This window comes from Siphateles boraxobius, unplaced genomic scaffold, assembly GCF_051911475.1.
Source record: "Siphateles boraxobius isolate OS27281-9 unplaced genomic scaffold, OSU_SipBor_1 31, whole genome shotgun sequence".
Lineage (NCBI taxonomy): Eukaryota > Metazoa > Chordata > Actinopteri > Cypriniformes > Leuciscidae > Siphateles > Siphateles boraxobius.
In genome coordinates, this window is record NW_027508931.1 from 10,798,810 (window position 1) to 10,824,897 (window position 26,088).

Below are 26,088 nucleotides of genomic sequence, written 5' to 3' on the forward strand. Positions count from 1 at the left end.
GTTTATCTCATTACTACTTTGTTGTATTTGCCAGCTCTTTTTTGCTATTATATAAAATAAAATTATAAAATGTTTAACTATCAATAAACACTGCTTTAGCAACGTATAGAATGTTATTTTAACGTGTGCATTTTTGTTGTTGCTTTAATTCTAAAAATTGACCCTTTATAAAGCTTACTTTAAGTCAAGTCACCATCATTTATATTGCGTTTTTAAGTCAAGTCAATTCATCCTCATTTATATAGCGCTTTTAACAATGTAGATTGTTTCAAAGCAGCTTTACAGAGATAAACATATAATTTAAGGTAATAGAGATTGGTTTGGTTTTATAGTGGTTCTTGAAAAATGTTTTTTCCAGCTAAAGTTAGTTTTGATTGATTCACTTCCGTCTAAATGATCATTTGTTATTAAATTAGGGGCCGCTAAGACGACACCGTTTTCTCTAAACAGACTTTAAACCTGAACCTGTGATAGACGCTGATGGCACTCACATGCGCATTAAGAATTGATTCTATAGTTATGTGCGTTTGAATATATGTGCGCAGGTTTGTAATTCCTTACAAACCATGCCTAAACAAACTACTTGTCTTGTCTATAAATTTTGATGCAGAATTCTATTTTATCTTATCACTTTGGGTATCACTTATCACTTTATCTTATGACTTTAACAATATAGATTGTTTCAAAGCAGCTTTACAGTGGCTTTGACAGCTTTGGCTTTACAGCAGCTCTAGAAGCAACAAGATTCATAATAACCAATATGAAACTATGACACTAAAGCAACCTTTGACCATATTCTGCCTAATCACAGATCAGGACTCTCCCTATTGGGCGGGCTTTAAGAACCCTGAGAAAGAACTTTGACCCTGTATTTGACGAAGACGGATCTTCTTGAAGTGATTCTGTAGACTTCATTGTTTGTTGACTTGTTTTGGACTGTTTCATATCTAATGCCTGCCATTCCGGAGGTAAGTTATGCATTATTTTATTTGGGAGGACTTGTATGTCAATAACAGTCAGATATAGACTTTATATTTTTTCAGCTGTCAGACATGACTGTAAATCCCATTGATCTAGAATCCCATAGATCTAGAATCCCATAGATCTAGAACTATATTGTTGATCAATCGAATAACTACACAACAAAAATTCAAAATCAGTTTTGGAATTTCACCATAGCCAAACCATTTGCTGCCATTGTTTCTCATGATGTCACTTGTTTTGTCCCAGGTGAGTCAGAACATGTTCCAGGAGGGCATTCATCAGGTGTTTCTTAAGGAACGCCCTTTGCCCAGCATAGTTTCAGCTCCTGACTCCACAACTGGAGAGCTGGTGGAGGATAGACTGGTCCGTTGGTTTGGGAAAGTGGTCAACACCCGCTTCCTTCTGTGTGGGGTAACAAAAATCTAATTTAACTGTCATAGACACCCAACAAACCCAAATAAAACTGATTACATGAAACATGTATAATCATCTTTGAATGTTAATATAGTATTTGACTTTCCAAAAAAGGCATACTACCATGCCACATTTCTGCAATATATTGTACGTGCACAGTGAATAGTATGCAAAATTTTCTGTATTACATTGAATCCTTGGATGACTTGCAACATTTTGCAATAGTGGTTTACAACCAAAATACACACATGCGTCCCTTCCAAATTTTGAAGGTCAACTTAACCTTTAATTTTCAGTTTGACTAGGATTTGGAACTTAAACTATAAACACTTTAAATTTGACATGATAGCTGTATCAACAATGATATTTATCGTTTATCTTTTTCTTGACTCATTATTTGATTGGACTGCCAAAAAGATTTAAAAAACAACCACGAACACCTCTCACTTAATTAAACTTGCAAAATGTGGCATACTAATGTTTGAAATATTTATTGTTGCATATAATTACTGCTTCACATGCTATTTTTGACCAGTTTTAGACAGTATATACTGTGATTCTTTTGTTTCTCTCTCTCTGTTCTTCTCTCTCAGGTTGTTCAGATTTTCAGTGCTGTCTTCTGTATTCTCTCCACCTTCTCGTATACTTGTTTGACTTTCAGCTGTTCTGCGTCTTTGACAGCTCCAGTATGGTGTGGTCTGTTTGTAAGTGCTCAAATTAACATTTCTGGTTCCCAAATTTGACAATCAGAACAAAGCAATTATCACATGCAGGAGTGGAGTTACTAATTAGTTGTTTTTCAAATATCTGTATCATATTCATGTTTGTCTTAGTATGTAGCCACCGGGTCACTTGCAATTGACGTCCAGAGGAAACCCAAAAAATTCAAAGTAAGTTTGTTTTATGTCTTTTTTTTTCCACCTTAACCAGCTACAGTGACCCAAAGTATATAAGCATACTTCATTAGTCAAGACACAATACTGTTTGCCTACAACTTGTCATTTTTAACTCAACAAACGTCTTTGTATAAAATGCTTGAAAAGTGTGTTTGCTCTTTTTTTTAAATAAAATTTTAGTTTGATGTTTTGTTGTCTGATGATATTCAGATATTTATGTCCAAATCAAATGTTTGTTGTATAATTTGGGACAAATGTATGTGTATGTTCTTACATTTGCAACTACATTTAACCATTTAGAAGACGCTTACAAATGAGGAGAACAAAAGAAGCAGTTAAACAAACAAAAGAGCAACATGTAAGTGTTGAGACTAGTCCCAGTTAGTCTAGCAAGGTTTTTGTTTTTTAAATAGAAAAGAAATATAATAGAAAGTGTTAGTATTAATGGGTCAAGTGTTGATGAAAAATTACGTCTTTAGCCGTTTCTTGAAAATGGTCATTCCACTTGCAGTGAACAGTCAAGGTAAAGGTCTGTGAAAGTGATTTTGTGCCAATTGGGACGGCACCACTTGCAGAACGCAAGCTTAGGGAGTGAGTTTAGGTACAGGGGTGCAGAGCCAGTGGTTGTTCTGTAGGCAAACATCAGTGCCTTGAATTTAATGCGAGCTGCAATTGGCAACCAATGCAAGTTTATGACGCGAGGTGTGACTTGCTCTCTCTTAAAGACCACTCTCGCTGCAGCATTCTGGATCAGTTGCAGAGGTTTCACAGTGTTCCCAATGTTGTATAAGGCAAATCTGCAGGACCGGGCAGTTCTAACAATGTGGTCTGTACATTTTTGCTGATGGTTCCTGGCTGTCCTGGAAGGAGTTATGGTTGATGAGCCTAGCTGAATGGAGAAGTTGGGTTTGCCGAAACCACAAGCAGTTCTCTCTTGGCAATATCACATATCATAGCACATGATATGTCATTTGTTAACATTGTAACATATCATATAGGCTGCTTGTTTGAGTAATATGAGATATGTCCTGTGTTGTAGGTCATGACTCTGATGGGCCTGAACATCTTCGGCTTGCTGTTTGCAGTTTGTTCCGTTTTCCCCTTCTTTATGAAATCCTCACAACTTGACAAAGCCACCCCTCAGCAGGTGTGAATACAGAGACACTGACACTCGCTAATAAGCCATTGGCATGAGTTCATGTCTCTCTATCTCTCTCTCTCTCTCTCTCTCTCTCAGCGCATTGGTGTGCATGTGCTGAAGGGCAGTGGTGTAATGTCCATCCTCCAGTGTATGTTTGCAGCCATGTACAGCCTTTTTCTTATTTGGAGAGGTATGCAGTCCTACAGAAAGGACTACATCAGTGTAACGCAGGTACAGCATTCACACCTTCAAACTCCACAATATGCTGTTATAAATGCAATATAAAGGTTATTTATTTTATGATTAATGCAATATCTGACCCTGTGTGTCTTAGAACAAAGAAGAACATACAGATCCACTGCTGGAAAATGAACATTTCAGCATTTGAACTGTCAGTGCGTGAAATCAGGAAACTTATGCAAGCTAATGTATGGCTTGTTATATTTTGACAAGAGAATGAATAAACAAAAAATTGCATTTGCAACCCAGTTTACTATTACAAATAACAGTGATATTGCAAAAACCTGAATATATACTGCATATTTCCAATTGTTCCATATAATTTATAAGTTCTATTTAATGTATAATTCATTACATATGCATGTAAATTGTGAGGATCACATGAACCTCGTCAATGATTTTGTATATTTGTATATTTATGTGCAATTATATTAAATTGTGTCTTAATTAAGATGTGTTTGTTGTGCCATTGCTGAAAGTAATACTGTTCTATCCTGTGAAGACAACATAAGTTTACTTTCTTAACAGATATTACAGGTCTTATACACAATTCATTAGTGGGCATCATTCTAGAGAAAAGAGAAAATTGCATAATCAAAATGTAATAACTTTATCCACTTCTGAAATGACTTCTTTTTTTTTACACATATGGGGAAAAGATATACTGTATATCAACAAATATTGTAATAACATACTTTTCACCATTACTTTCTAAGTATTGTTTTAAACAGAGAAATGCTATAACAGAAGCTGCATTGTTAATGCCGTTTCATGTTGTCTTTAATACAGTTTTTTACATCTTTAATACATTGTTTAATTTATCATTGCACAATCTGCACACAAGATACTGAAAATGAATGGGTCTGATGATTAATCTGGCTGAGAGAGATTTTAGTAGATCTACCTCAACCTCTACCCTCATACACATACATGCATACATATACACACAAACTTCACAAATAAAAGAAAACTGCTATATATTTAAGTATGCAAATGCTCACACACGCACGGACAGCTTTACTTATTTGTCAGTTCAGCATCCACATCCTCTTCAGGTTTAAGGGCGTGCCATTGGGCGATCGGTCTTCTTGGATTGGCTAACATATCTGACCAATGACGCTGCTCCGTTCCCGAGCTGTTCAGTCCAAGGAAAACCTTTCCAATGGCATCATTCTTCCCAATTTTGTCATAGTCTAACGCCGTCACCACAACCTGCACTTTCTATGAGGAGACAAGACAAGAACCATCAGTGTGTTCCATTTCAGACTCAAAAGACATTTAAAATAATTTTAAGATTAACAGAACTCTACCTGAATGTGCTCAGATGGAACTTCAAAACTAAATGACTCGTTGTAATATGGGTTTAGTGTGTTTTTCTTAATTGTGGTTTTCTTTTTCTTCAGTCTTTTGCCATTCTGCATCAGGTGGATTTTTACATATGGGTCTGTAGAACAGAAATATAATGTCAGAATCACTGAACTAGGTGGAAAGATTTTTCTGATCTGGGATCTGAAATGTGTCATTATATAATTGGGCACTTTTTCACCCACCTGAGAGACCACCCACATCCATTTTTTTGAGGTTTTTGGCCTCCAGAACGACAACGGTAAGCTTTCCAGCAGTGGGTACATAGCGTAGAGACAAGCAAATATCACCTAACCGCTCATGCTGTTGAGTCAACAACACAAAGTCAATTGTCATTTCACTCATCCTGAAATCAACACATTTCTGAATAATTCAACAGCCAAAGAATCAAACTAAATATCTGACTATAAGCAACTTTGCCAAAGTCATTATTTATAATATATGTATATATATATAAAAAGTGATGTCCAGAGGGGATATTGGCTTTTAATGACCCTGTAATTTTGATTAAACCATCAAAATATGAGGAAATATTTTATTTTTTAAACATGAGGGAAGAACGAAACACTAAACTTGGTTAAGGTGTTTATCTGACAAAATTATTTGGCAAAAAAAGAAACTACAGTTACAGGTTGTATTTTACTATGCACAGAAAAACAAAAATCTCATAGGAAAAAGTATGGATTGACTACAACTGTCACGTTTGATCTGTGTTTGTGAGTAGTTTAGTTTCGCATTGTTCCCTGTTCAGTTTCCTGTGAAAAGTCTTTAACAAATTTTTAGTATTGTATGAATAAAGGCTAGAGATTTTCCTAGGCTGGACATCACTTTTGCCCAGTAAATACACAATATTTTAGTGAATTATCATTTAATTAAGTTTATACTTTCCATTTATTTTTTCCATAAATCTTAATGCAATGGAAAGTACATGTGTTAAAATATATAATTTTGAGAATATATTCTAATCAAAATTAATAATGTATTTGTTATATTGCACAGCATGCTTGTGTTGTACTAACTGTTTTGTGTCATTCCACTTCATCATGCTTCAAATTCCAACTCAAGAATGAAGATTTTTTTTTGCCCAACCCTGGAGATAATGTCTTCAAGAATCCCTTCTTCACTCGTACCTCCTCTTTCTCGGCTTTCTGCAGATCTCTCCACTCCTCCGTTAGATGACTGAAGTCCACCTTATTCATCTGCACCCTCACATCCCCAATAGCATCATGTTTGGAGAAACGGTCAAAGTCATACACTGTCATAACCAGCGTCTTTCCACCAAGCTCTGCATATGGAACCTGCAGATATATGTCAGAGTCTCATAAGTTTCTGATACTATTTTAATGCAATTAAATGCACATAGCACATTTGTAATTGTGAATTTGTATGCTGTGACCTCTCTAACATTCCTTCCATAAAGGATTTTTAGTGTAAGTGGATTTTAAGAGGTACCTTAAAGGTGAAGTGCTCATTAAAAGTCGGATCTAGTGTTTTGCGGTGAACTTTTGTCTCAAACTTTTTCTTCTTGTCGGGGAGTAGGTAGACTTTCACATATGGATCCGAAGTGCCACTCATATCCATGGCAGCAAGACCTTCTGCCTGAATCACACCCACAATTAACTGAACAAGAAAGAAAGTCATATTTTTATATTCATGTTATTATTATTCATTATTTTTATTTAAAAAATACAGTTCTCCACAGCAACATTTTAATTCCAATGCCTAAGCAAGTTTCTCTCATTAATATGGATATCGATGGCTGTATTAACACAGGTCACTGATTTGTATTCATACCGCGCTGTCGGTGAAGTTGTAGTCAAGGGTATAGAGAAGTTTTCCCAATTTTGAAGCCTCTTTAGACTCTGGATCCTCTTCTTTGGGGTCAGAATCAATACCGTGATGGACAGGCTGTAAATACAATATTATTACAATTTAAAAGGCCTATTTTCTATTCTAATATATTTGATGTTATTTATTCCTGTGAAGGCAAAGCTGAATTTTCAGCATCATTACTCCTGTCTTCAGTCACATGATCTTTCAGAAATCATTTTTATATGCTGATTTGGTGCTCAAGAACATTCATTAATATCATCAATGTTGAAAACAGTTTTTGCTTAATGTTTTTGCGGAAACTGTGATACATTTTATTCTTTGATGTATAGAAAGTTCACAAGAACCGCATTTACTTGAATTAAAAATATTTTGTAGCAGTGTTTTCCCTCTCATTTTTGATGAATTTAAGGAATCCTTGCTGAATAAAAGTAATACCCCCCCCCCCCCCAAAAGTACTGTCACTTTTGATTTATTTAATCGATTAAGATAACTTCTGCACATACAGTACTGTTTGTGTGAATCAGATGCAGTACACTCTATATGTTCAATTTGTTCTCTATATTTTCAATCTCTATATGTTCAATAAAACTATTCAATTAATTATCAATTTGTTTAATAATTTGTACCTGTTTTGTTCCCTCTTCTTTGACGCTTGACATATTTATGGTGTTCTTTTCATTTTTTTCTTTCCCACCCTTATCTTTTTTCTTCTTAAATATCATCTTTTTGCAAAAACACAGGCAGCAGCTTAACGTGATGAGGACTACGAGGAAGCCGAATGCCACCAAAGCCCAGGATGGTACTGAAACAACACACACACACACACACACACACACAGAGACAGACAGAAATTACAATAAATACGCGTGTGTGTGTGTGTGTGTGTGTGTGTGTGTGTGTGTGTGTGTGTGTGTGTGTGTGTGTGTGTGTGTGTGTAAGAGAGAGAGAGAGAGAGAGAGAGAGAGACTGTGTACTCACATGAGACTTTATGAAGCTCATTCAGAAACTTGCTTCTGATGCTATGGGCCAAACTCTCTGCAGTTGTGGGCTGAACAGCAGCGGGTGGAGAACTCGTAGCCGGTCCAGGTAGCTTTGATCCATTCTGTGCTGGAGATGCTGGAGATAAGGAAGGACCAGCCAGTAGAGCATCGCCCTCATGCATTCTTGAAGACAAGCAACAGAGAGTTGCATTATCTAAAGAGTTGCATGCGACTTTACAAAGTTTTTAACTCCCTTATGACCTTTTGCATTTGCATAGTGATCATAATGCTGATGAATTGGGAGCTCATTATAAAGTGTAAAGGCAAAGACAGGTTTGCATTCAGAACACACAGCAGGTGACATGACGCCCCTTAACCTTGGATTATTTTAAGAAATGCTGAGTAGGAATTTATTGATTTTCTCTCTCTTTACAGTAAAATGAGACACAGACAGGCAGTGACACTGATACCCCTGAGATGCACTGCTGACTCAAACTTATACCTGAATATGCAGGACAAATAATAATAAACATGCATACACCAATAAATAAACCATCAAACATATCCTTCTAATATTTGCAAACCTCAGAGGAATTCGGAATTTAGGCTATTCAAAGCATTATATAGTTTATGTAAAAATACAAGCAGAACCTGGGACACAACATGATCTTGTATAAGCACATTAAAGTTTACTATTAGGTAATCTAAGGATCGTGAAGAGTCACACTAAATTTGAGGAGGAAGAACACTTACCTGCTGCTCTGATTTGAGGAGTGCCCTCGGACTGGCCGTTTTTCTGAATTATTGTAGAGCAAGAACAGAAAATTAAAGTCCAAAAACAAAGATAATGAGGGAGAGAGAGAGAGTCTTGTGCGTCTTAGTGAGTCTCTTTTAAAAGAAGAAAATATTATGATGATTGACTGACCACTGCTAGAGAGAAAATGAGAGAGAGAGAGAGAGAGAGAGAGAGAGAGAGAGAGAGAGAGAGAGAGAGAGAGAGAGAGAGAGAGAGAGAGAGAGAGAGAGAGAGAGAGAGAGAGAGAGAGAGAGACTGTAAGAAGTATCCAATTGGCAAGCTGTGCAGCAGTGGGTGGAACCCTATGATTTGAAAAGTAGGGGTCACATTAAGCATTATTTCCCTAAATCTTTGTAGGACATACATAGAAATGTCTAAATGTCATTGCCACCCTAGAAAGTCATCATTTCATACACACTCTGTCTGTCAAATAGTTTATATCTCACATTTCTTAGAGGAAAAAGGCACAATTGCCTCGCAATTCCGAGTTTAGGCTCGCACTTTTGACATTTTCCTCAAAATTGACCTAATTATGAGATAAACAGTGAGGAAAAACTGTCGTTAGATAAAATGTCAAAATTACCTTTTTTTTATTTTTAGTCCTAAACAAACGAAATAGGCTATATAATATTTTCCTTTAGCACAGAAATGGTTTGATATTGTGCATTTCAAGGAAATACAAGGCTCATTAAACTTTATTTTATTTATTTTTAGTGTTTAAAAAATGTATATCATCATAGTTTAATGGTAGTAAAGAACTGGTAATTGTTATAATGACCTAGATAGCAGTTGTTACAACTGCAAAAATAACTGCTAACTGTTAAAAAAAACTGTTAAAACTGCAGAAATGACTTTTAAATGTTTATTTAACAGATTTTTGTTCAACAGGTTTTATTGAAACTGAAATTATGAAATGTGCCAGTTTGTATGGAATATATAAAATCATTTCTATGCAAAAGGAAGAATCATGCAATGTATTCAAAATGTTTATTTTTATTAAACATTACTTTCATGTATCATTACTATTGTCCGGTAGGTGTCAGTATATTCCGCTATGGCAGGATAAACAACAACACATAGTAGAAGAAGAGCGTCGCCTGGATACTGCATGAAGCTTGAGAGGATGCTCACCTGATTAGAAGGTTTTTATCATTTCAAAATAATTTTACACAGGTTAAAGTGATCGTTTTTACATGTTGTATCCTGACACTTAAATTAAAACTAATCATCTTTTATTTCTTGTTCAGTTTGTTTTAAGTTTTATGATTCGATCACGACATGTAGTTTTGGGTTTGCTTTGGTTCAGTTCATTGGCTTCTTGTTTTTCTAGTTCTTCTGTAACTTGTATCCAGTGTTATTATCGTTAACTTATATGACGAACATCACTGAATTCGTTGGTGGCTTGTGCATCTGTCTGCATCACAAATGTGCTAATAAATGCTCACAAGTTTGCTGGTTCATTGGAAATATGATGTATCATTTGTGTCTTTACACATACATTGCTTTATGTTGCTTTGAGGTGCTTGCTGGTTTTTGTTGTGTCCCGTGCAGATGCTCGAGGAGTGTGTGTGTGTGCTCGCAGCGCTGGAGTGTGTCGTGCGTCGCTGTCTCGGTCCTGACGGCGGGAGTGTGTTGTTCACTCGAGACACAGGAGAAACACTCGTTAGTAGACACGGACAGCGCCTTCTCTGCGCACTACACCTGGAGCACCCGATGGCCAGGTGCTCATACTCTCTTAAAAAAAAAGTATTGCTCATAACTGCAATATTGGAGTATGGTTTTGTTTGCTGAATCATATTCCAATCTGCATATACCTTTTTATTTTCTATTTTAATATATTTTAAAATGTAAAGTATTCATGTAATGAATTTTCAGCATCATTACTCCAGTCTTCAGCGTCACATGATCCTTCAGAAATCATTCTAATATGCGGATTTGCTGCTCAAGAAACATTTCTTATTATTATCAATTTTGAAAACCGTTGTGCTGTGAAAACCATGATACATTATTTTCAGGATTATTTGATGAATGGATAGTTCAAAAGAACAGCATTAGATAGATTAACATTAATATATATTTTTTGTGACAATGTAAAAGTACTGTCACTTTTGATTTATTTAATCGATTAAAAGAATTAAGAATTGTCTATCTATCGTCTGTCTGTCTATCTATCATCTATCTATGTATGTATGTATCTGTCTGTCTATCATCTATGTATCTATGTATCTATCTATCTATCTATCTATCTATCTATCTATCTATCTCTCTCTCTATATATATGTATATATATCTCTAGAGAGAGAGAGAGATACATAGATAGAGTTAATTACATATAAAATATTATTAAATCTAGTGTTTTAGGGCAAGTCTAGTATGAAAACAAATATGTAAAATATATGTATTCATATTTAAAAGCCTAAAACTAGAGAGAAACAAACAGTTCTGACATTTTTCAGGTTTTATGCATATTAATTATTATTAAATCACAATGATGTGGATTTATTTAGAATATTTTTGTTGTCTTGGTTCTTTAGGATGGTGTTGGACTGCATGTGTGCACATGCTAAAGCTACTGGAGACGGCACAAAGTCATTCATTCTCCTGCTGGCCGCACTTTTACGAGGAATACAGAACTCTGCTCACATGCACCGCAAGGGATCTTGGACTGGCCCTGGCCTTCGAAATCTTGCTAATCGCCTTCTCGCTGTCAGCCGGAAGGAGTTGGATGAAGCCATAATACACAAGATTACCCCATATGCCTCATTGTGCTGTAGTCGCCATAGTTACAAACGGGAGGGCAGCATCCTTGATTTGTTGATTGGTGGGTATATTTCTGGAAGAGTGGCGATTGGCCAGGCTAAAATTCTGAAACGAGTCCTGTGTGAGTTCTACCACAAAGTCAGTCAAGAAAAAGACGCAGTAGAAACAATCTCATTCATACATTCACACTTCTCTTTACTGCATACGTCAGTGACAGGACTTCCTATTGGCTCCTCAGAGGTGATTGAAGGCCTGGTTGTGACTCGTGATTGGTCGGTGTGGACTGAACTACAAGGACCAGTAAAAGCACTCATTTTATATGAGAGTTTTGGGCCTACTTTTGTTACCTCAGGTAACAACATATCCATATGCGTTCAACAGAACTGGCTGCACCGTACAGAGAGCATCATGAAGCAAAAGTTATTAAGTTTATTAGACTTACAGGTGCATGTGCTGCTCTCATCCGTGAAGCAGCCGGAAAGTGTGGTGCAATGGGCTCGACTGAACCACATCGCTTTACTTGAGTTTGTCGACTCGGCCCAGCTGGACTTGCTTTCCAACATCGGTGCTGCAGAAACACTCTCTCATCCACCTCTCCAACACCTTGTGACGCTAAAGTACTGTAGACGTGTGCAACTTGGTGGGCATCGCTATGCCTGTCTGGGAACGCACACACACACACTTCTCCTTTGTGCACCAGCACCAGGATTGCTTGACCAGACTGTGTGTGTGAGCCAAGGTGTGTTTGCGATGTTGCAGCATCTGTTTCAAAGCTCCATTCCTGCTGCCGACCAATCACAAAGCACGCTTTCAACTCAAGACCTGTGGGGTGGAGTTATGTGTGGAGGTGGAGTGCTTCCCGTTGGTGGCATGTTTGAGTTCTTGCTACATCATTTCCTGCTGAACGAACGTAACTGTGGTGACCCAGAGTGCTGTAGGCTGCTGGCAGAGGCTTTGTTGTGTGTGCCTAGAACTTTATACTCTCACAATCGAAGAAGCTTCTTGAATATACAGACTTGTTTCTTAAATGATCTTAAGCAATTGGACAGGGCCAAATTGCGAGGGTCGGAATTGCCAGACCTAAAGTTTGGGCTCGGGTTTGGTGAGAGTTCTGAATTGGCACCGTGTCTAGAGTCGGTCAGTGGTAAACAGCAGCTGGTTGTTTCTGTGTTGCAGTGTTTGCACAGACTCTTATGTGCAGGGGCTATTTTACACACCCGCTCTCCATTACGCACCGGCCCACAAACACACTCTGAGGAGGATGAGGAAGAGGAGGAAGGAATGAAAGAGCAATCAAACTCCACTCAAAGAACGGATGTATAAGCCACACTTAATATCCAAGCCTATAATGTTGTGTGTAAATTCTATTCACTGTGGCATATGAACGAAGTGGCTCCAAAAAGTATTGGATGCTTAAGACATGCTTAAAAACATCTGAATGTTCTCACATTACATACATAAATAAAACTAAGTGGCATCTGCAAAATAAAGGCTACTAATTTTTTCCTTTCTTTTTCTTTTAATGCCACTTGCTTTGAAATTTTTTTTATTATGTGAAAACATTCAGACATTCTTAAGTGTTTTTAAGAGTCCAGATATCTTTATGTATTATATTTATTTATATAAAATATTCTATTGAACATATGTTCAAATAGAATGTTTATAGAAGTGTTTTGTTTTTTGCAAGTTATTTTATTTAAATATTTTTTAAAAATATTTGTAAAACAGTTACATATGCAGTTAACACGGAAATACAAAATTGTTTGAATTAGTTTTAAAAAAGTTTAAAATAATTGTTGGCTACTGTAGAAACAAAACAGTTTTTTTTTTTTAAAAGAGGTCAATAAAAGTAGTACAATTCAAAAGTTTGTGGTCAGTAAGAATATTTTGGAAAGAAATTAATACTTTTATTTAGCAAGGACGCATTCAATTGATACTTTGCAGTCACGTGACTACCATGGATACCTGGCGGGCAACAAACGCTGAAAAAACGGCAAATTTCCAATGCTAGCCTACAATCAATTATATAGTGAGGCTATTTTGTTTCCATATCACATTAACAAAACGTTCAATGACACTAATAACACTAAAAACAATACAATTACTAAATGTTAATAATATCACTAAAATGACGAAACGATCGTGAGCGAGCTCTATATTATTTTAGCGATATTCGCTATACCGTTATATCCATCGTCGTCTCTGCGAGAACGCGGCGTTAATGCAGCGACAGATGCTTAAAGCTCAGTCCGTTTCTACTTTCACTTTAAGTGAATGAGCGTGTTTACATGCACGGTCTTAAAGTAACACCAGATAACTTTTCAACCTTAATAATATATTTCCAAGTCTCTTGTGATGGTACACCGACTCACAATAGGTTGAATGACACGTCTGCCATAGCCTGACGGGGTCTGTAGCGTTTTTAATCGTACTTTTAAACTTCGGGTTTCGGGTAGTAACCGGAGAACAAAGAAAACTACAAAACTCGACTGCTTTACGGCATATACGTCACTTCCACCACCACCCCCACTTCCTTAAAATCGCAGGGCTGTCAAGTGTCAGGATTGAGCGTGACAGTCACTAATTTCGGTCTTTTGTCACGCTCTCCCGCCACACATTGTATTTCTCACGCTGAAAAACTATTTGTAATATATTTAATATGCCGCAGCGCTCAAAACTCTGCCCGCGCCGCTCTCACTGTGGAACAGGCATGAATTCAAGCGCGTCTCCTCTGGTGTTGTTCGTCTGGTGTTGTTAGCCAATCAGAAAATAGCACTATTGTATCTGGGTAACATTTAACGCAACAACCAATGACACCCCGTAGTCTGGGGTGTTTTTTTGTCTGCCTGACTATGTTACGGAAGCTATCTTATCCTCCGTTTATCTTCATGAATCAGGTAATGATTATTTGTCTTGCCTCAAGCTATAATGCAAATTGATTTGTAAAATTTTTAGATTTATTTATGGTAGCTTGATATTATAATACTGACGATATATGGTTATTATCTACCACTCAAACATTGCATTGAAGTATCATATAGATTCAGTAAAACGGTAACCAATAGACTAGGCTACTATAATGACATTGGCTTGTAAACGTGATCATCGCGATCATTTGTCGTTAGAAAAAAAAATAAAACCCATGAAATTATATTCATATGACATGCTGAAATATATGCCACTGTACCTGGGATGAAGACATTTCACACGCGACGCAAGCAGAACACCTGCATGTGACCTCCTCCTACAGTGTTCAGGGCTATCATGGTTGTCAACAAATGCACGATGACAGAGTTTACGACAGTAGTAGAGGACAATACTGTTTCCCAACTGTAGGGGGAGCCCGAGAGCAAAAGTTACCTGGTGTTACTTTAACGCGATAATGCTGAATAATAGTGCATCCAATCGCACAACTATCTGGCATGTCGTTACACCTCAAAACACCAACTTTTGTATATTAAAACTGGCGACGCCCTGGCAAGATCCTTGATTAGTTGTTTCTTGACTGTGTTTCCTTGCTAGAGAACGACGTTTTTTTTTTTTTTTTTTTTTTATTGCAACAGAGAATATACAAAAAGATGTACATGACAATACAACTCACAACAAATAGATAATAATAAAGAAAATAAAAAAAAAACATGCCAGGGGTAAAGTTACAATATTTTAAAGTTACAAAAAGCTTCATAGGTCTTTCTTGCTTTTTTGTTCTTAATTTTATCTAATGAATTCCCATATTGTTTAATCTCCTTTATAAAGTGTTCAAAGCTTGGCTTAGCTTTAGCCCATTTTTTCACATGAATGTGATATTTTCCAAGTAATATGAAAAGTTGTATAAGGAAGCACATGGTACTTTTGGAATCAATATTGTCTTGCACAAAAAAAAATACAACATCAAACAGTTCAATTCGTAGACATGTTTCAAACAACTTAGAAATGAAATTTGAAACATCCAACCAAAACATTTTTGAATAAATACAATTAAAAAAGAGATGAGTTACAGATTCTTTGGCATTGCCACAAAATTCGCACAAGTTTTCAATATTCAAACGGAAACGTTCAGAAAGTAACTCCTTGACAGGGTAAATTCTGTGTACAATTTTATAGGAAACCTCTCTAACTTTATTATTAATGCAAAACTTATTTGTTATAGACCATACTCTTTTCCAATTAATATTTTCAAATTTAGATGACCAAAAACCTGTTGAACAAGGCAAAAAATTTGTTTTTAAAGTATTTCTAATATATTTGTTACTGCATTTATCTATTAATATATTAATATCCCCAATAAATATTGTGTCACAACAAAAACTGATTTGACGATCAACATTCATAGGGCATAATCCAGGATTACGCAATAGTGAAACTACTCTGCCCGGGATAGCATCTAAAACAATAGCATACTCTTTTGGCCTCACAGGAATCTTAAACTTATTGAGAAATTCAGGATATGTTAAAAGTAAACCTTGTTCATTAAGAAACTGGTTAACATTAAGAATTCCATTGTCGTACCATGTCTGGTTAAAGATGGACTTTTTTTTGTACAAGATATCTTTGTTATTCCATATAAAGCATCGATGCGGTGAAAAGTTGTGTTTGTATATTAATTGCCAAGCCAGCAGTGCCTGCTTATGAAAGTTTGCCAGTTTAACAGGGATTTTATCTACTGAGAAATTACACTTTAAAAGAAAATTAATGCCACCCAAAGAGTTAAATATGTAATTTGGGAAAACATTCCATACACTATCTTTATTTTTAATAAATTCGATTATCCATTTAATTTTAAACACATTATTTAGATCTGTAAAATTTAAAACCTCAAGGCCACCAAAGTCTCTATTATTATTTAGAATATCTTTCCGTAAATAGTGTATTTTCTTCCTCCAAATAAAATCATAAAGATTCTTATCTAATTCCTTGAGAACATTATTTGGAACATCTTCTGACATAGATATATAAACAGACCTTGAGATCCCTTCTGCTTTTGAAAGTAGAATACGACCATTTAGGGAAAGATCTCTCATAAGCCACATATTGAATCTGTTTTTAATTTTCTCAGTAATAGGTTCAAAATTCAGCCGGCTTCTTTGATTCAAATCTTTACATACCATTATCCCAAGGTATGTGGTATTATCTTTGATTGGTATCCCACAAATTTCTTTCAACACACAATCTTTAAGAGAGAATAAAGTAGATTTATTCTTATTCATCCTTAATCCAGAAATTCCAGAAAATGTTCCTATACATTTAATAACTTCATCTAATTCGTCACTGTTTTTGAGAAAAATTGTGGTATCATCTGCCAATTGGCTAAGTTTAATCTCTTTTCCAAACACTGAAATTCCTTGAAAACTTGCTTTTTTGATATGAGCAGCCATGACCTGAGTAACCAATGTGAAGAGAAACGGTGATATAGGACATCCTTGTCTTATCCCACGGCCCATATCAAATCTCTGACATGTCTAGAGAACGACGTTCTTGCCCGCCAGCCAGCACTTGTGACGTCACGTGCAAAGTATCAAAAGTGACAGTAAAAACATTTATGATGTTACAAAAGATATCTATTTCTAATAAATAAGTTTTGTTATTTATTTATCAAAGAATCCTGAAATTTTTTCCACAAAAATATTAAGCAGCCCAACTGTTTTCAATATTGATAATAAGAAAAAATGTTGATCACCAAATCTGAAGAATCATGTGACACTAAATACTGATGCAGTAAATGCAGCTTTGCCATCCCAGGAATAAATTATAAAGAGCCCCATTACGCTTTTTCAAATATTATACGTTTCATGCAGTGTGTAATATAGCTGTTTATGAATGTAAAATGTAAAGTTTTAAAGATCAAAATGAACTACATATAAAAATATAGTCTCCTATAAGTAAGAATCCATTCTGAACTGCCGAAACGAGTCGTCAGTAATTCCAGTCTACACACCTACGTAACAAATTTGCATGAATTCAGCATATGCCCCTCATTTGCTGCCCACTAATAACGTCTTTGACCTGCCCTCAAACACTGTAGTTGTAGCTGACGCCTGGAAGAGTTTGGTACGTTTTGCTCGAAATTTCAAGAAGATGCTGTTTTTTCTGCTGCGAAAGTAAATCCACTTTGCATACACTTCAAAAAAATGAAGGTCTTGCTCTCGAATTGATACGGAAAAACCAACCGTTGATAGTTATCACTGTGTGTATCAAGCAGATTGGAAGCCTCTGGAGGACGTTTACTTACCGACACACGCTGTAAAAGGTTGACCAATCACAACAGACTGGGCCTTCTGACAAATCAGAGCAGAGTAGGCTTGCCGAAAGGAGTGGTTTAATGACCGGATCCTTGATCAAACTGTTTCAGACAGGAAAAGTGGTGATACAATGTATATATATATATATATATATATATATATATATATTTTTTTTTTTTTTTTATACCTTGGATGCATTTAAACCTGGGAACATTTAAAATAGCATAATATGGGCACTTTAAAATGAAATAAATATAAAAAGCAGTTACATTGCATTGTAATAATAGATTTCACAATATCATTGTTTTTACTGTATGTTTGATCAAATAAATTCAGCCTTGGTGAGGATAAGAGACATGTACTTTAAAAATAACATCTTGGTACATGCATGGTAATGTACTTTAAAAATAACATCCTGTTAATATAGTGCTGGCCCTGTCACTGATTATATGAGTAGAGTCAAAAGTTTGTCAAATTTGTTAGATATTAGATCTAGATAGATGCGGTCAGAGCCATTATCTTATGTGTCTCAATAGATGTCCAGCTGGTCCCAGAAGTCACAGAAATGGTCCCTGTCCCCGTGTTGTGGATGTGACTGTAGAGTCAGGTTCAGGATGGGCCAGTCTTCTGTAGCCGTGTATTGTGGCCAAACAGCAAGCCTCTGCTTTCTGCAAAAGTGCGTCTGTTCACTTCGAGAATTTGGGTCCCCCGTGTGGGCAAACGCTCCCCAGTAGCACGCCATTTGATTGGCCAGAAGGCTCTCTTGAGGAGTAAGTGTAAAGTTTGTGCTGGGGGCGGAGTCAAACAGAAAGGGAAGCTCTGCCCCATGGCAGGTGTGATTGTAGCAGAACGGAAGCCCCGCCCATATGTTGGGATCAGATGGAGCGTGGTCAAATACATACAACCAAACAGATCCGCCAGCTCTTACTCCAGAACGAGCGGACCAACGAGCCGGACACAGAAACACATAATCTGTCACAATCTGCAAAAATAAAGGCCCAAAGCACAACATTTTAAGAACACATAATGCCTAACCTCTGTCTTGTGCTGTTTGTCTTGCAGTTGTTTATGCATGTAGGATGCTGAAGTCTTACCTGTGAAAGCATCACTCGTCTGTCCTGGTTTCGGTAGAAAGGAATGTATTTGTGCAGAATTCTGAACGCATGTTGCTTAAAAATAGCAACAGTGTAGAGCAAACAATCCAGCACTGACACAGACTGGTTGAAAGTGCCGTACACAAAGACTACTCCTTCCTCAGAGGTTGTACCTACAGTGCAGACCAGAAAACTCACAAAGGTAAACGATACAAATCTTACTTCATTTAAAATACAAAGTAAAATACAATTCAAAGCTTTGGTTACATTTTAGCAGTTATTTTCTATATTAATACGATCTATGTGCATTTAACACAGAATGTGCTGATAATGTTGTTGGAGTATAGAAAGTATCAGAAACCTAGTATAACTGGCTTGTAACTCTGCCAGTTGCCTGTTTGGAAGGCTGTGATTGGCTGTTCCTGGATAAGCTCTCCATCAATGATTGGCCCCCATGTCTCAAAGACCTCTAGGAAATGGAAGGGGTTGATGATCTTAGAACCTTCAAAAGACAGAATTAGATTTTAAGTGAATGATTTCAGTGTTTGTATATGTCTGATATTTTTGTCTGATGTATGCATTTATTACATGGATCCCTGAAATCCTTATTGATTCTAATTGGCCAATCGGAACATTATGCATTATATTTTTATATAATTTTCACTAAATTGTATATTTGAATGTCGTCCCAGTTAAAACCATATATCTCCATATGCTTTTGTTCACATAATAAAACAATTTCAGCATAAATTAATATTTAATGTTCATTTATTTATTTATTTGGTAAATAGCTGTGTATTAAGAGGGATAAAGCAAAATAAACCCAATCAGGGTGAAACAAACCCCTCAATTTTGTGTCTGTGTGTAATCTGAGTCAATATTATTTCAAGATTATGTATATACTATTATAGTATTTATTAATATTTTGAATTAGCTTTTATTTTTAGTATTTCATTTTAGTTCAAGTTTTAGTTATTTTGTCATGTGTTTTTGTCATTTAAAAAAAAATTATTCCAATTCTAATTCATTTTATTTGTCATTTTATTACTTCAACTCAGGGGTATTTTAGTATCACTGAGATACTGCTATGTTTATTGATGTTTAATTTTAATTTTAATATTTTCCATTATCATTTCAATTAAAGTCATTTAATTTTAGTTAATTTTATTATTATGTATTTTATTACTATTATTATTATTATTATTATGAAATATGTCTGTATAGTTTTTATTTATTTTTATTTCAGTTTTAGTAATTTTATTACATTACATACATTACATTTTTTACATTTTATTGTATTTCAGTTGATGTTTATTTTATTTCAAGTAATGAAAATGTTTTTAATGTTTTTAGTTTCAGTTAGCTATAACCTTCACCTTAACTTTTTTCTCAGTCAGTTACCAAGGCAAAAATTCAAATTTTTAAGATTTTAAAGATTTTCATCTAATATTTTATATTTTACTTTATTTTTATTTCAACGATTTTTAATAGTTTTCGTTAACATTAACAACTCTGATGTAAGTGTATACCTGATTTAATCTGGGCGTTGAGTACATCATGTGAACTGAGAAAGCGCAGGCATGGCAGATCAAATACTGAGCAATTAGTTTGTTTAGCAAAATCCCAGCCCAGTTTCACAGCATCCCATCTACAACATAATAAACAACATTATTACTACAAGCTTTATCATAATTTCTTTATTGTCTCAGGAGGCTAAGACTCCCAAAACGGTCACTGTGAATTTGTCAAGTAGCCTAAGACATGTTCCTCTATCAGCATATTTTATTGATCCTAGAACAACATTCCAACATCCAGGAACATGTTGCACTTGATGAAATCAGTGTCCAGTTGCATTAAAATAACCATTATGCGCAGCATTATTCAGTGTGTTATAATTTCCACTGAAACAGGAGGACAGGGTGGGACATATCGAACAGCCTTTTAAAAATAGCCATTAGCGTTTAGTTTATATCACAGCTCGGCCAGAGCCGTTGAGCTCGGTAAACCCGCAGTTTCCTAATCTCTAACCGTTTATCCTCCTAATCAACATATCGCTTTAAAATATAGCATTTTGTGCAGAATTCAAATGGATCCAATACGTCTCTGGACCAAAGCTGTGGTAGTTCATGTGATACTAACGTGAAACCAGACTTCATCACCCCAATTTGAAAGCATATTTACACTGTCTGAATCGTTCCCTATTCAGTACACTATGTGCCATTCACCATGTAGTTGTGAAAAAGTGACCGTTTTCAGCTGCAGCTTCAGCGACTTTTGGGGGCGGGGTGCTTTAGATTCCAGAGACCACTTGATTGGACAGAAAATCTGATGAGAAGCTGAAGTGCAACGTGATGCCATCAAAATCATTGATCCATATTGGCAGAAGTGAGAGACTGTAAGTTTTGAATGCTTATATCTTTTAAATGCGAATTTTGGAGGACACTAGCTTATAGATAACAGCAAGGCTAACATATTCATACTAAAAGCCAAAAAACTTAAATTTTGATTTCATGGGGAGTAGTAGGCCTACTAGTATAACCAACTACCAGTTAGTCAATGGGTCTCTTTTTGGTATCAAATTAGACCAATTGTTTTTATGAACGAGTTATGAAGAAAAAATGTGATGACTAACTTGTAAGACTAGTTTTAGCAGTATCTGCAACCGGCCCCTAAGCTGTGGAGGAGGAGTTCATGGCATCATAGACGTGCAACAGATACAAAAGGTAAGTAGAAATGCGCTAAGATACCTTGATTTGCCCAGATTCTTAAAGGCGGCACTGTATTTATTCTTCACAGAGAAGACAATCCCATAATGCACTGCGCCATGCAATAAATCCAAGATGATTTAAAAAAATATTCCAGATGAATCAAAATGAATTGTTCGTTTGCTATATGTTTTCTGTTTTTTCTATAACAAGATGTTAATGTCAAATTGATTGTCTCCATGTAGGCCGCAAGGCAGTTGACCAGGTTTTGGGAAAGAGGTTAAGAGTGTTTTATGTGTGCTTTACCTGGTTTTCAGTGGCAAAGAGAATGGTAAACTCTGAATAGCTGCATGTCTAAACAAAGACTCACTGCTCTCCATCATTAGATGAAGACACACTGATTGGGCTCCAGCGCTCTCGCCAAACAGTGTAACCTACACATGCAAATATATATTCAGTAATTAGATGTCCAGACTGTCATCATTCATCCACCCCCATGCACTCTGATACCTTATTTGGGTCTCCTCCAAAAGCTGCAATGTTTTCTTGGACCCACCACAATGCTGCCTGCTGGTCTAGAATCCCATAATTCCCCACTGCAGAGCTATCAGGATCTTTGCCTGTGACTAAGAAGCCAAATGCACCTAAACATTGACCAGAACATCTTACAAACCTGCTCATTCAGATGTCGGCACATACACCAATATGGAAAATGTAATGCTTTTTCACTAACCAAGACGATATTCCATGTTTACAACCACTGTGTTACTATAGTTACTGATGAAGCGGCCATCGTACAGAGGTTTAGAGGCGGAGCCAGCGATGAAGTCACCGCCATGAATCCACACCATCACTGGTAGTGCTGTTACTATCGGCAACGACAGGTTGACGCTCACAGGTACAAACACATTTAAATATAGGCAGTCCTCGCTAACCTATGTACAGTAAATGCATAATCAGTATTCAGACCTGCAGTAAGAAACCTTTGTTAGATTAATATTGCTAGCTTGTTGTCAGGGTGTTGCTACGCGGTTGCTAAAAGTGTGGCTAAAAGTGGTTGCTAGGGCATTGCTAGATTGTTGTCAGGGTGTTGCTATGTGGTTGCTACAGTTTTCCGGGTGTTTTTAGCATGTTGCAGTTTGGCTTCTAGGTAGTTGCCAGGATGTTGCTATGTGGTTGCTACGGCACTGCGATGTGGTTGCCAGGGCATTCTATGGGGTTGCCAGGGCATTGCTATGTGGTTGCTAAAGTGTTTTAAGCATTTTTTAGTTTTGCTTTGTGGAGTTGCTAGGCAGTTGCTGATGTGCTCTGAGTATTTCTTCGTATGTTGGAATGTGGTTTCTACAGTGTTGCTAGGTGGTTGCTAAAGTGTTCTGAGCAAAGGTGATGATACACATGGCAACTTTTTGAGCAATGTTGCTGGGCAATGTTGCCGTAAATGGGCAACCAGATGAGACACAGGGCCCACGACCGATCTAAATTATCCAGATAAAAATATATTGCCCATTTTCAATGGGAAAGTGCCCTAGCAACAATCACTAGGCAAGATTGCCCAGCAACATTGCTCAAAAAGTTGCCCTGTGTATTATCACGTGTGTTGATATCTGGTTGCTATGCAGTTGCTGACATGCTCTAAATGTGTTTCTATGCATGTTTCAGTGTAGTTTCTAGGGCATTGCTACGTGATTGCTTACAGGCCCAAGTCAAAAGATCTTATATTCGGGCCCCTATTTATGTCCATATTGCACAAACGGTGCAGGGCGACTAATCGTTTTAAAAACCCTCTAACCTTAATTATGAGTAACTGTAACTAAAAAATATTTTATGCGTGCAATATGCAGACATATAATTCTCTAAATGTGCTGTATTTTAATAGGTGGATGGTTTTAAAATGTGTAATGATTACAATGTTGCATACCTGAGGAGGACACAGCCGAGAGAACTCTCCAGCACACATCTGCATGCACGCGGGACGGGGAAATGTGGCATCATACGTGTACGACCAAGGTGACACGGGTGAGGGAGGAGTCCAGCGTTTATCTCCCACAGGAGGGTCAGCAAAAGGAATGCCATAAAACACGTGAGCTTTGTCCAAAGTACGGCCTCGAACTCGCCCGAGATGTGTGATGACCACTGGATCTTCACTAGCCGTATCATCCAGGCCATCAGAGGTGTTATCCAATGAATTAATTATACATTCACCATCACATCGCACCTTATTCAAGTCTTCATGCTCATTAACATCCTTCTCAGGCTCTTTGTGTACAATATTATCATCTTCAAAATTACTTTCATCAGTTCTGGTTGTTATGGAATCAGCTGCTGAATGCTTATCACTAGATTCAGCCACAGTGTTTCTTGAAAAATCATCAGTACTAGCATATAATTCTAGACTCTTGAGCAAGTTTAAAGACTCACCTAGAACAACATCATCCAAGCTCTCATGTACTTCATTTTGTTCAGTATTTGGGATGTTAAACAACATTGTCCGAGTCCCAGTTTTGTGTACATAGAAGGTCTTTTGTTGAGTTTCACTTTCTTGTATTCCTCTAACAATTGGCATCATTGAAAGTAACGTAACCACAATCAATATAGTAGAAGACGACATCATGATGGCCTTTCAAACTGAGGTGTAGATTCAGAGAGCCAATCAAGATAGTTTAGTCAGGATAGTTAGTTTAGTTCCACTCACTTCAACAGAAGAATCGCAGCTGCCCAGATCCACAAACGGATGCTTGCAGAAGGTTTTATGCTGTAGATTCCCAGTTATTGCCGTCCGTAACTGTGACTTGTCTTTAATCTGCAAACAGAAAGTATGTAGAGGAATCGGACTCTGTCTTGTGCGCCTGTTGAATTTCACGTGACATCAATGAGTTAAAATTTCACAAGCATTTCATTCTCTCTCACACACAAGAGCGCTTTTGTGAAACAAATTAGATTACAGGCAGTGAGAAGTCAGGATATGGTAAATGCACAGGTCATGCTGTAAGCTAATGTTTTGTATATTTATATACAACAGAATCACACAGACTTAATTTTGAATGTATAAAAAATTACAAAATGTAAAAACATTTTTATCATGTAATATGTCATTTTCATGTCTCAGTTACCTATTTAGATCAGTTAGTCTCGTACTAATAGCCTGGACTGAGATTTTCTTAATAAGCTCTTTTGTCTGTGTTTTATCATTTTCAGTGAAGTTTGTAATGGTATTTTTCTTAAAGAAGATATTTTGAAGAATGTCGGTAACCAGTCGATGGACCCCATTGACTTCCATAGTATTTTTTTTTTCCATACTGTGGAAGTCAATGGTACCAGTAAATGTTTGGTTACCGATATTCTTCAAAACATCTTCTTTTGGGTTCAGCAGAAGAGAGAAACTCATACAGGTTTGGAACAACTTGAGGGTGAGCAAATGGTGCATGACATCATTTTAATTTTTGGGTGAACTATCCCTTTAAATGACTTTAATTTTTGAAAATTGTTTAAACATTTTTCAGAGGTGTAAGAAACAAACATGAACGCAAAGATGACTCTTCAAAGAACTTTACTCATGCAATTTAGATTCTTCAGATTTCTCATGTTCTTCATCTCTGACATCCTTATGTGAATTAACCTACAGTGCTGGTCAGAATTATTTGCCCCCTTGGCAAATTGAATGAATGAATGAATGAATTAATGGCTGTCAAAGATGGCTATAAAAAATAAATCTGCATTATTTATCCTTTCGATATTTTTTTTTAAATGCCTCCTTTTTCCAAGATAACAGCTCTGAGTCTTCTCCTATAATGCCTGATGAGTTTGGAAAACAACTGACAAGAGATCAGAGACCATTCCTCCATACAGAATCTCTCCAAATCCTTCAGATTCTCCATGTTGGTGCTTCTTCTCTTCAGTTCAGCCCACTCATTTTCTATAGGGTTCAGGTCTGGAGACTGGGATGGCCATTGCAGATCCTTGGTTTTGTGCTCAGTGAACCATTTTTGTTTTCATTTTGAAGACAAACATGGCCCATTATCTGAAGAGAAGAAGCGTATCTTTTTATCTTGGAAAAAGGAGGTTGCAAAAAGTATTTAATAAAAGAGGGCAAATAATTGTTCACAATGTGTTTTGGAGAAAAACATATTTCATAATATGATTTACCACCCATTTTCAATTATTTTACTTCAATGAAAGGTTAGATTTTTGCATTTAATTAAAAAAAAAAATATATATATACCAAAAGGAATAACAATGCTGATTATATTTATTTTTATCTTTGATTATATTTACCAAGGGGGCAAATAATACTGATAATTCTTATAATACTGTAGGTGTGTGTACATCCTAAAAAAAAATGGATGACACATTACTCGTGCACTAATAGAGCACTGCTGATTGATTACTCAGAAAAATAAACTACTTCAAAACATAATTCATAACTTGTGACTCATAGCTGTTCTCACTCACGGCCTACAGTGTCCTATACGTACACCCGTTTCCATGGTTACGGTAAAATCATCAGGAATGCATCGTGACTTCATTGGTATGTGTGTGTGTGTGTGTGTGTGTGTGTGTGTGTGTGTGTGTGTGTGTGTGTGTGTGTGTGTGTGTGTGTGTGTGTGTGTGTGTGTGTGTGTGTGTGTGTGTGTGTGTGAAACA

General features: G+C 36.4%; 4 protein-coding genes across 4 annotated transcripts; 2 read left to right on the forward strand and 2 right to left on the reverse strand.

The window, feature by feature from the left end:
* Nucleotides 1–848: 848 nt before the first annotated feature.
* tmem253 (transmembrane protein 253) lies at nt 849–3,989 on the forward strand. The gene is made up of 7 exons (XM_077193999.1): nt 849–968; nt 1,231–1,395; nt 1,992–2,102; nt 2,232–2,288; nt 3,334–3,441; nt 3,532–3,666; nt 3,770–3,989. The coding sequence occupies exons 1-7, from the start codon at nt 951–953 to the stop codon at nt 3,821–3,823; spliced, it is 648 nt and encodes a 215-aa protein (XP_077050114.1). The 5' UTR covers nt 849–950; the 3' UTR covers nt 3,824–3,989.
* syt1b (synaptotagmin Ib) lies at nt 3,860–7,667 on the reverse strand. Its single transcript, XM_077193998.1, has 7 exons — nt 7,500–7,667; nt 6,835–6,948; nt 6,493–6,660; nt 6,171–6,338; nt 5,226–5,343; nt 4,986–5,119; nt 3,860–4,896 (listed from the first exon to the last, which is right to left on the reverse strand). The coding sequence occupies exons 1-7, from the start codon at nt 7,593–7,595 to the stop codon at nt 4,693–4,695; spliced, it is 1,002 nt and encodes a 333-aa protein (XP_077050113.1). The 5' UTR covers nt 7,596–7,667; the 3' UTR covers nt 3,860–4,692.
* A 2,061-nt stretch (nt 7,668–9,728) lies between these two features.
* Nucleotides 9,729–14,219, forward strand: bbs10 (Bardet-Biedl syndrome 10). Its single transcript, XM_077193751.1, has 3 exons — nt 9,729–9,791; nt 10,201–10,370; nt 11,184–14,219. The coding sequence occupies exons 2-3, from the start codon at nt 10,201–10,203 to the stop codon at nt 12,730–12,732; spliced, it is 1,719 nt and encodes a 572-aa protein (XP_077049866.1). The 5' UTR covers nt 9,729–9,791; the 3' UTR covers nt 12,733–14,219.
* A 2,648-nt stretch (nt 14,220–16,867) lies between these two features.
* On the reverse strand, nt 16,868–24,315 carry LOC143696892 (crystal protein). The gene is made up of 8 exons (XM_077193752.1): nt 23,366–24,315; nt 22,181–22,382; nt 21,958–22,091; nt 21,754–21,881; nt 20,272–20,390; nt 19,104–19,244; nt 18,743–18,915; nt 16,868–18,630 (listed from the first exon to the last, which is right to left on the reverse strand). Exons 1-8 carry the CDS (start codon nt 24,056–24,058, stop codon nt 18,178–18,180), a joined length of 2,043 nt encoding a protein of 680 aa, XP_077049867.1. The 5' UTR covers nt 24,059–24,315; the 3' UTR covers nt 16,868–18,177.
* Between the last annotated feature and the right edge of the window lie 1,773 nt (nt 24,316–26,088).

Coding starts and splice junctions, on each gene's coding strand:
- bbs10 (XM_077193751.1), top strand. CDS start 10,201: ATGCTCGAGGAGTGTGTGTGTGTGCTCGCAGCGCTGGAGTGTGTCGTG. Junction 10,371..11,183: donor CTGGAGCACCCGATGGCCAG/GTGCTCATACTC, acceptor TTGGTTCTTTAG/GATGGTGTTGGACTGCATGT.
- LOC143696892 (XM_077193752.1), bottom strand. CDS start 24,058: ATGATGTCGTCTTCTACTATATTGATTGTGGTTACGTTACTTTCAATG. Junction 22,092..22,180: donor AAACATGGAATATCGTCTTG/GTTAGTGAAAAA, acceptor GTCAATGTTTAG/GTGCATTTGGCTTCTTAGTC. Junction 18,631..18,742: donor GACGAGTGATGCTTTCACAG/GTAAGACTTCAG, acceptor TTATTTTTGCAG/ATTGTGACAGATTATGTGTT.
- syt1b (XM_077193998.1), bottom strand. CDS start 7,595: ATGATATTTAAGAAGAAAAAAGATAAGGGTGGGAAAGAAAAAAATGAA. Junction 6,339..6,492: donor ATGAGCACTTCACCTTTAAG/GTACCTCTTAAA, acceptor ATATATCTGCAG/GTTCCATATGCAGAGCTTGG. Junction 5,344..6,170: donor AGAAAGCCGAGAAAGAGGAG/GTACGAGTGAAG, acceptor TTGACTCAACAG/CATGAGCGGTTAGGTGATAT.
- tmem253 (XM_077193999.1), top strand. Junction 2,289..3,333: donor GGAAACCCAAAAAATTCAAA/GTAAGTTTGTTT, acceptor CCTGTGTTGTAG/GTCATGACTCTGATGGGCCT. Junction 3,442..3,531: donor ACAAAGCCACCCCTCAGCAG/GTGTGAATACAG, acceptor TCTCTCTCTCAG/CGCATTGGTGTGCATGTGCT.